General features: G+C 36.3%; 1 protein-coding gene across 1 annotated transcript in view; it reads left to right on the plus strand.

Annotated features, from left to right (window-relative positions):
- LOC129851519 (collagen alpha-1(XIII) chain-like) overlaps nt 1-5,559 on the plus strand; it is a 51,049-nt gene extending 45,490 nt beyond the window's left edge. The window contains exons 38-39 of the mRNA XM_055918145.1: nt 3,750-3,788; nt 4,035-5,559. Coding sequence (XP_055774120.1) covers nt 3,750-3,788; nt 4,035-4,037 — 42 coding nt within the window. The 3' untranslated portion in view covers nt 4,038-5,559. The remainder of the gene's footprint in view (nt 1-3,749; nt 3,789-4,034) is intronic.
- The last annotated feature ends 5,611 nt before the right edge of the window (nt 5,560-11,170 follow it).

The following is an 11,170-nucleotide window of genomic DNA, read 5'->3' on the forward strand; positions in this document are numbered from 1 at the left end:
GAAGGAATTTAGACGATAGAGTATTTTCACACATACACATCTACTACTGCGCCTGAGCAATGGAGCAAATGGAGCTGCTGCATCCCCACTTTCTGGTAAAAAAGTGGGGGTGCAAAATGATCATAATCCATTGGGTAATTTCTTATTTTCAATGATTAATAATGTTTTGAGCTAGTATGTATTAAAATAGATGTGTCCATTTGAAATATGATATAATAATGAAGCGATTGTGTCGATTGCACCCTGTCGCCTCAAGATGGATTGTTTTGACCACTCTAAAGTTTTGCTTCGCTCCCGTGCGCCACTGTTTTAGTTCAGTGCAGTTAGAAAGCACTAGTTGCACCACTGGTGTATAAAATGAAAAGGCACTTGCAAAAAAATGGTTTATCTATTTTGTTGTGCTGTTTGTATCGTTGTGTCATATTTGTATCGTTGTGTCATATCCGATGGTGTTGGTCCAATGGTGTTACATATCATTTGAGCGGCATGTATCATTTCACTTTGCCTGAACACGGCCTGGGCATGTCTTGGCCCGGGAATGTCTTGACTTTGCTGTATCGCAGCCTCTGATTCTGAGTAGCCTTCCATCATTGTCTGAAAGGTTGCACCTTTGCAGAAAACTGCATGCCAGGTAGCTTGTGGGCTGTCAATAAGTAGCTCGCAAATTGAGAAATAATCAGTAGGCCTAATATTACATGATTGAATCTGTGAAATAATTTCCCCCCAAGCTGCTTACAGGCATTTAACACCATTCTGCATTTTGCCATCTATTTTCCCAACATCAATCGGTTAAAATACATTGTTAAAATGTTTTCATTCAGTTACAAAAGTAACAGTCCTGGGTGAGCCCCATATGCGAATGCACCATTGTCGCTTTGCAGTTGCAATGTAGTCAAGCTGTGTAGGCTACATAGAGTGTATTTGAAAAGTATTCAGAACCCTTCACTTTTTCCACATTTTGTTACGTTTACATTTAATCTGAAATTGATTAAATAAATACAAATCCTCATCCTTCTACACACAATACCCCATAATGGCAAAGCGAAAACCTGTTTTAGAAATTTTGTAAATGTATTAAAAATAAAAAACAGAAATATCTTATTTCCATAAGTATTCAGACCCTTTGCAATGAGACATCCTTGAGATGTTTCTACAACTTGATTGGAGTCCACCTGTGGTAAATTCAATCGATCGGACATGATTTGGAAAGGCACACACCTGTCTATATAATGTCCCAAAGTTGACAGTGCATGTCAGAGCAAAAACCAACTTTATGGTAGACGGAAGCCACTCCTCAGTAAAAGCATCACGTCTGGAGGAAACCTGGCACCATCACTACGGTGAAGCATGGTTGTGGCAGCATCATGCTGTGGGAATGTTTTTCAGCGGCAGGGACTGGGAGACTAGTCCGGATCGAGGGAAAGATGAACAGAGCAAAGTACAGAGTGTTCCTTGATGAAAACCTGCTCCGGAGCTCTCAGGACCTCAGCATGGGGTGAAGGTTCACCTTCCAACAGGACAACGATCTTAAGCACACAACCAAGACAATGCAGAAGTGGCATCTGGACAAGTCTCTGAATGTCCTTGAGTGGCCCAGCCAGAGCCTGGACTTGATCCCGATCGAACATCTCTGGAGAGACCTGAAAATATCTGTGCAGAGTTTGAGGAGATCTGGAGAGAAGAATGGGAGAAACTCCCTAAATACAGGTGTGCCAGCCTTGTAGCGTCATACCCAAGACGTCTCGAGGCTGTAATCACTGTTAAAGGTGTTTCAACAAACTACTGAGTAAAGGGTCTGAATACTTATGTAAATGTGATATTTAATTTTTTATATTTTTAATACATTTGCAAAAAATTACAAACGTGTTTTTGCTTTGCCATGATGGGGTATTTATTGTGTGTAGATTGATAAGGGAAATTTGTTTAAATAAATGTTAGAATAATGTTGTAACGTAACAAAATGTGGAAAAAGTGAAGGGGTCTGAATGCTTTCCGAATGCACTGTACAGTATGTGCCTATGCCCCACAAAGCACAGGATCATTTGTATCTGGATAAAACAAACAGCTCTGCTTGGTAAGTAAAATTGACAAAATAAGCCATTTCTACCCTACTTCCATCAAATATGTATGCTTCTGAGACAAGTTCCTTCTAAACATTTTCATGGTGACAATGCTTCAAGAAACGGTGCCAAAGAAAATCCATATTGGAGTAAAAGCGGAACGGTCAATTAATGCACCTTTGTTATTCCTCATACTTTTCATGATTATTCTGTTTCTTCACTTTTTGTTGTCAAATATATAGCCTACTCACTGTGGTTGTTGTTCAAAATGACCATTTTAGAATAATTGAAGAATAATCCTGTTACTGCAGGCTACATATTTGTTCAAATGTAAAACCTTTTTATTCTCTCATCATTTTAAAAGGAAAGATTCTCAGGGTAGGCTACAGTAGAATGATTTGTGTGGTTTTAAGAAACAAACACAGTTACGTTATGTATGCTGTGCTGTTCTTTGTTTCTATGTATCAAATTAGGCCTACACAATAAGAAAACATGCAGGCAGTATATGAGTAGCTCCCCCCCAAAATATTTTTGATTAAGTCGTTTTTATGAAATAAATGTTTGAAGACCCCTGCTCTAGCCCAAACTGTTCAAATATGATCAATATTATCGGAGCTACATTTTATTATTTTTGTTGCAGATTTGGGGCTGCAATTTATGGATATATAGAGCTGCCTCAAAAATTCTAATTTGATCATGATAATGATAAATTAATAATACATTGGCAATATTATTTTTATATGAACATAATCAGTGATCACATTTAAATTCAAAACTCCAGTTGGAATTTTTAAGTTGACAGTTCTTGTTCAATGCCCTTCAATGCCCTTCCAGATAACTTTACATTTTTTTAATTTAAAGATAAACCAAAGTTCGCATTTGTAATTGTACTACGTTATTGTGATCGCATTATTTGTGACAAAAAGAAGACGAAAACTCAACGTGCAATTAAACAATGCTTTTTATTAACCTACCAAGTGCAAAATTATAATCAAAATCCTTATTAGGTAAAACAATATTATTCGTCCCAATTTATTAATTTTTTCGTCATTGTCATGTGTTATCCTGGCCACATTCTTGACAGTGTCAGTCGGTAACTGTAGGTGGGATTGTCAAGGGAGGAGCAGGATATGTGTGAGAGTCACCGAGATGGTAGGGTTTCAGATCTGTCAATCAATCACTATGGGTGGGATTTTCAGGGAAGGTAGTAGATTAGTAAACAAGTAATTAAAAAACTTTTTCAATATCATTTATTGTGACAAAACCTAAGAAAAATAGTTGTGTTCTGTTCATAAATATGGATTTCCCCCTGTTAAGAGACAGCGTTGCAGGAAAATGATTTTAATATTATAAATACTACAACATTTTTGCTCTCCCACTTTCAGAAAAGGTCAGTTGCCAATGTGTACCAGTAGCTGTTTGGCTGGTTGTTACTGCTTTTTTAACACAATATGCATAGTACATTGCATAAATATTATACACATATACACACACAATAGTATTATCCTGACCAAAGCATTTTTATTCAACAGTAAACTGCATTGTGTTATACTGTACATTAAGGCACATTCTACAGTCTTGGCAGTGTGGCTAACACATTACCTTAAGTTTATATCTGTTTTAGAACAACTTCATGTAAAGTGTTACCTCAGAGTGTATCTTTATTACTCACTCCCTCTCTTTCCTAAGGGGGATGACGGCCTACCAGTATCAGGGTGTTGGAATAAAGTAAGTGAAAGAGTGTTGGTTTCCTGCTGTAAACGCACATGATCTGCATCTTGAGGTGATAAAGTGCTTGGCAGTTCTGCTTTTTAAATGATCCCCATGCTAGTATAATCAACAACATCATCTATCATGTCTTCATTTCTACTGTAGAAAAGGGCTTATTATTAACTGTATTCATGTTCATTATGTCCTCGATGAACAGCGCATGAACTAATGTGTGGTTTGTGGCCTCTTGTTTTCTCCTTGCAGTGACGATAACTTCGAGGTGGCACGTGTGATTGTACATAGAATATTTATTTTTGTACTTTGTATGTGCTTTCTTATATTGAGGGAAGAAAAAGAAAATCATAACAATACGCCAGGAGTTTTGTACAGATTGTTTATTTTTATTACTTGTAATAATGTTTATGTATTGGATTTTATTTTAGAGCTATGCATTATGTCGACATGTTTGAATAAGGAAGAATGACAATGTGGCTACATACAGTATGCATGATATTTGTGCATAATGTGAATGGATATTGCCTATTAACTTATTGTATCATGTGATGTTGTTTTGTTGTGACCATGCTGCACTGAATTGTGGGGCTGGAAAGATGAAGCGTTGGCTTATTGAAATATCTTAGTTGAACCCTCTTTGTAGCGATCAAAACTATCAAAATGAACAGCACCGCAAATAATTCCTGTCTAAATATGTACACAACTCAAGTCACGGTGACAGACAGCACTGTATTTAGTCTGCACTGTACAGTATAGCCATTTGAATCACTAGCACACGGATACTCATGGATCTCATCCGATTTGAACCGTTTAGGATTTCTGATATCACAAACCCATAAAGTATCCTGACTAGCCAGCATGCCACACAAGCACATTTTGTCGCTTTCTCTGAAAGGGGATCTCATGAAGGCGGTTTCAACTAAGATTGCCAGACCATTTCAAGCTTTAATTGTTTCCACCATGGCAAAACTGCCATTTTTAAATAGAAAACAAATACTTAGTGTTTGCTGCTTTTTCACTGGCTGAGTAGTTATACAGCCAGAGTGACCAACCATTCTAAGCTATAGCTTCACATATAACCTGACCTCAATTTGTCCAAGTTATCTGTAAATGTTTTTGGGGAACCAAATCTAAGGGGCCACCCGTTGCTTTTTCACTATCAGGCTCTCTTTAACCATGGGTGTTTGCCTTTTTGTTAGAACGTTATCAAATTGAGACAAACCCATGTTACAAGCTTTCTCTTGGATGACTGAAATATTGCTGCTCACCCTTAAGGCATGCTGCTGCAACCGGCCACATAGCCTCTACGGCCAGTGTACCTCATCCATTTATTTATATTAAGAAAGCCATTAATGGACAATAAATATATATTTTTTGATAAGAAAAAAACAGACTTGTTATTTACAGCTGTTTTATAGGATGTCGTAGTCTACGTCTATGTGTTTATGAATCAGTATTGAAGAAATGGATGAAGGGGACTGGAGTAGAGTTGCTCCATTACCGCTGCTCATTGTAAAAAAACTCTGTGTTCTGCTCTGCCTGGAAATGTATAGCTAGATTAAGAGATTGTCAGATTACCACCCTCAATAAAGTCTCCACCGGGTTCTTATACCTCATACTATGCCTTGTCCCCCTGCCTTGCCCTCCTTGTGTTAGAGTTCAACCCATAGTTCATGGGAAATCATTGAGGATCCGTGTTCAAGTGGACATGTATGTTGGTTGACCTAATATGTTCAAAATGACAATTAGAAATAAACATACCATTTTTACAGTACATGCAGTTGTGTGCTTTAAAAATAACACACAGTCAGGTCCATAATTATTGGCACCCTTCATAAAGATGAGCAAAGAATACTGTATAAAATATATAATACAAATACTGAGCCATATTATACGCTCCAAAAATTGGGAAATTATATTATTTTATACTAATACAATTGCTCAGAGAAATATATCATAAAAGTATTAGTGGTCAAAAACAGATAGGGGTCAAAATGATTGGCACCCCTGTTTTCAATTCTCTAGCACCCTCCCCTTGTGAGTATAACAGCACTGAGACTTTTTCTAAAATGTTTTATGTGATTAGAACACATTTGGAGGTATCTGAGACCATTCCTCCATACAGAATCTTTCTAGATCCTTGGTATCCTTTGTCTGCTCTTATGGACTTCGCTCTTAAATAATGTATTGTTTCATTTTGCAGTCACTTTTATTGTGAATCAGAATAGAATATGTTTCTGAACAGTTCTACATTAATGTGGATGCATGCTACCATGATTACGGATAATCATGAATAAATCGCGAACAATGATGAGTGAGATCGTTACAGAAGCATTAATATCATACCCACCCCCCCCCCAAAAAAAATGCTAACCTCCCCTGTTAGTGTAATGGTGAGAGGTTAGCATGTCTTGGGGGTATGATATAAAATGCTAACCTCCCCTGTTATTGTAATGGTGAGAGGTTAGCATGTCTTGGGGGTATGATCTTTGTGCATCTGTGTCTCTACAATAAAATTGACCCCAAAATGACACAATACATTATTTACCATTCATTTATATTGTGCACAGCATAATCCCAAACATAAACAAAACAAACTGGAAATGCATCCAACAAGTTTGTGTAGTCATTGCGTGCTATGAACATGGGACCAAATACTTAATTTTTGACTAAACGTTATTCACTATATGTGAATTTGTCTAAATACTTACGAGACATTAAAATGGGGGGACTAGATACTGTACATAAAGTGCATTCATTTCTAAACAGTAAGACATATGTATGAAAATACCCTCAAAATAAAGGTGACATTCTGTACTGTCACTTCATATAAAACATTTCACCTCAAATCCAAAATGCTGGAATATAGAGCCAAAATAAAGGTGTTGGCTTCACTGTCACAGTAGGGAAGTGAGTGTATCACCTTTTTTGTTGCATTACTTTGCATTGAATACCATGCAGAGTTGTGGATCAGGGGATGCCTTTGTTATACAAATGTTCCATTTAACATGAATATTGGGAAGTGTGCATTTAAGTCTCTTAATTTAATTGCTCTGCTCTGGTTTGTACTGACCTGAATGTGTGTGTGTGCCAAAAAGCATGGATTGTGCTGTTTGAGGTGAGGTCTTTGAACTGACATACAGTACACTACAGTACACATGAATGGGGGAAAGGCATATAGATTGGTAGTATGGAAATAGTTATCCATTGACATGAACCTCTTTTTCCTTAAAAGGGTCAAAATCCTTTCCAACTGGCCAAGTAGTAGAGATTCAAGAGATCTGCTCAGTGACATTTCGCTCAAAGCTACAGAATGGAAACTTGAAGACATTTGGAGATATCTTTGAGTTTTGACCCGACCTGTGGTTGCCATTTTACTCAAAGATTTTCCAGCCGACTGAAGACAGAGCCAGTAATATTGGGGGGGGGCTCCAGTGGCAGCAATGAGCAGACTGACTTCAGTAAGACTCAGAAACCGACAGATTTCAGTTTCCTTTGCAGTTTTTTGTTGAAGGCTTCTCGGGGTAGAAAAGCCGTCAAAGCCACAGAGAGACACAGATGCATTTCTTTGAGATGAATATGCTTGATTTTCATCTGTCTTTATTCACTATGTGAAAGTAAGACATGAACCTTTTATAGTGTACACTTCCCTGTGTTTTATTTGACACCAACAACTGTGATTCAAGAATCCAGAGCAGCTCACAGAACATACAGAAATATTCTCTCCCTGTTCATGTGTTTCCAAGACAAACCAAAAAAACGAATGGAAACGCTTTTGATGATTCCTGATATCAAACTCACTGCCTTCTCTACTACCCTGGGTGCTGCAGGCGTATAACAAACTGTTTATGTAGCTATGTTGCCTGCCCTGTGCCCAAGGAAGAACTTTAGTACTAGCATTATACTGTTGGTATACATTATATATACTAAAGACATAGTATATTACATTTATTCACATTCTTGTACTGAGGTGTAATACTCACCATATCAATGCTGAAAGAGTAAGTATTGTCTGGATGTCATTAGGTGAATGCACCAATTTGTAAGTCGCTCTGGATAAGAGCGTCTGCTAAATGACTTAAATGTAAATGTTAAATGTACAGTAGGAGAGGGTTCACACACTTTATCAAGTGCTCACTCCGTGTTGTTGTATATATATTACATTGATGTGACATGGGAGCCTCTCAAAAAAACGGCGTCGGGACATATCAAGCATATGAATTACTCATCGATATATATATTTTTTAGACTGTCTTAGATAATACATGTCAGCAGTCATACTGACAGCTTTCAATGAGTATTCTAGAATAACTTGATTCATATTCCTGAGAAATGCCATACTAAATCCAAGACATCATGCATCGTTTTGGGCAGCTAATTTCAACTGGAATAATTTGAACACATGTTCATCCTGTCTGTATGAATCAGTGGGCTTTACGGTTACTGTTTGTTGCCCTTAAATATCGATATGAACCATAAGAAAGTGTATTCCTATTGTAGGCAAATCTTTATGTGAGATTCTAACCTTGAACAGCTCCTCCAAACTATTTTATTCTTGAGTACTGATGAAAGAAAGATCCCCTGATTTTGTTGTTGTGGCTGGAGGCACAAGACCCGTTTTTTGGAGTTATTGGACAGGTGATAACAGACGCCGAGATTATTTTGAATCTAATGAATTGCTTATTTAGGTCGCCTGTGACGTTTTTATTGGAGCTGATCTACAATTTAACGACGTTCTTGTGTGAAAACAACGTCCGAAGTCTGAACTGCCAGTATGTCCGTCTGGTCAACGACTATGATGTCTTGTGCCTTTTACTATGTTTAACACAAACTTTCCTGTTTCCTAAAATAATCTAATGCACAGAAGCATTCCTTATGTCATATTGACAACTGTCTTCTACCCTTTCGCACAACTCAATCCAAATGCACGTAAGATAATTATTTGAATATTCAAAGTGGTGAATACAGAACAATGCTTTGCTAGAGTCCATATTCATATCCAAATTGGGTACTGCGAACAAGGGGCAGTTATTGTGGTTGTTCTTTAGATTTCATAAAAGTCACATCAAGTCTGAGAACTAGGCTTACTCTGCACTTGTTGTTCATACTTTACACAAAGTTGATTCTGAATGTATTTACATGTAACTAACTACACATGAACTACTCCTATAAAACCTCTGTGGAACATGGTCCTTATAAGAGTGGATCAAGTCAAGTGTTGTTACTGTATTAAAGTAACTACTGTAAATGTCACTTAAAGTCAAGTGTTGTTACTGTATTAAAGTAACTACTGTAAATGTCACTTAAAGTCAAGTGTTGTTACTGTATTAAAGTAACTACTGTAAATGTCACTTAAAGTAAAGTGTTGTTACTGTATTAAAGTAACTACTGTAAATGTCACTTAAAGTCAAGTGTTGTTACTGTATTAAAGTAACTACTGTAAATTTCACTTAAAGTAAAGTGTTGTTACTGTATTAAAGTAACTACTGTAAATTTCACTTAAAGTAAAGTGTTGCCCACAATTGTTGTGTTTAACAATTGATGAATGTTTCCATTTATTTTGAATGCTCTAAACAAGAAGTTGTCCTCCCAAAGATTCAAATTCTAATTTATTTAGTGGAGCCTGTTTGTGCAATGATACATAATACATGTGTAATTAGGCCATTTGATGCTTTTCATTTGATTAATAGATGATTTAGTTCACCTCAAATATTTTTAACAAGAGAGTCCAACTGTCCCCAATACAGCCCACAGTCCTTAATTAACCAGAATAATCCTACAAAGATTGAATATAAATATACTAAGAATCATTCATTATTTTGTAGCAATTCATTCAAAACAGCAGTCACCTTAGTGATTGACTGTAGGGTCATCTTTGAAAGTTTGTGTGCGTTTCATTTCAGCTTTTTATCACTTATATTTTGCACAATGATGGCAGTACTCTTTAGTTTTACCAGATATTTTCTGGTCATTATTATTACATGTATTATTTGTATTATGTTTCTTTGGTATACATTTCCCAATTGGTACAACTTGACTGTGTCTTGATCTTATATTGTGTTAGTATATTAAGTGTACTCTTCATGTAATATGCATATAACTATTTAACACGTTATATATTAGAACAAGTAATTCATGAAAAACACCTATTAACTGATGATAGGTCATGCGTAATTATTTCTGGAACTGAGCACAAAATTGGTCCTTCGTAAGTATTTTTGTTGTCTACTGCAAAAACTCAAATTAAGTCCTCGAATCATTATTCATTTTTGTCAAAGACAATTTGCAATTAATTCACTCTCACTTTTTATTTGAAGAGTACACAGATTTGTTTTAGGACTGGTGTTTTATCAACTGTAAAGTTATGTGGTTCATCACTGGTTGACTTTACCGATATGCTTATGCCAGTCTATGCTCAATGCATTCTGTTTTGTATAAAGTGAATGTAGCTATTCTCGATGCCATCACCATTCTGAGCTTTTAAAGAAATGTAGGAGATTCAGGTTTAGACACCATTTTAGAAAGTATTGTATAGTACTGTATAATAGTTCATCTGCTGTTGACATACATGTTGTTTTCTCTTAACTATCTATACTGTATGTATGCTAGGTAGAAATGAAGATGTATAATATTTTAAAACCAGTTTGTGTGACAATCAGTTTCAGTAGCTAACTGAGAACTGATATGAGGGCATTTATTTCAATGCATTTGATGTCAAAACCATCTGCATGCTGATATTATTGTTTATAAGCACTATTTTACCATTTAATAGCAACAGCGAAATAACTATACACCATATATGGGCATATATTTGATAGGCCAATTCTGCACAAGATGAGGAACTCTGTCAGTTAAGTGACCTTTTATAACTTCCTCTGGTATTACAGACTCTTGAAAATGAATACAATTTGCAACGTCAACATTAAACTGAGGTTTAAAAATATTGTTTCTTGAGACTTAATGTGAGTCATCCGTAAACCTTTGAATTAAATCAATCTGATCCAGAGTTCAGTATGTTTCAATAACTTCGTTGAGTGTGCTGTCAAAGGTGTTTTAACAGTTGTGGTTTTTTTCAGAAAAGGTTTTTGCTTTTTATAGATCGTAAATGGCAGAGTACGTCACTGATTGCCAATTGTTATTTCACTGTTCAATACATGTCACATTTTGAGAACATTGTCAATAATTCCAAAAATAAAGAATTGAGTTATCGTTTTTTAAATTGTTGTTGCTGGAGGCATCCTCAATTAAACCTTGTGGAAATAACCTGCAGTCGCCTATGGACTGCTCTATATGGCATAGAGCATCTATTCTGATAAAACTGAGTCAAATGTATGCTAATCTACTGAACTTTGAGAGAGGTAATCAAGACATACGCCTGGCCATCA

Source organism: Salvelinus fontinalis, chromosome 1 (assembly GCF_029448725.1).
Source record: "Salvelinus fontinalis isolate EN_2023a chromosome 1, ASM2944872v1, whole genome shotgun sequence".
NCBI lineage: Eukaryota > Metazoa > Chordata > Actinopteri > Salmoniformes > Salmonidae > Salvelinus > Salvelinus fontinalis.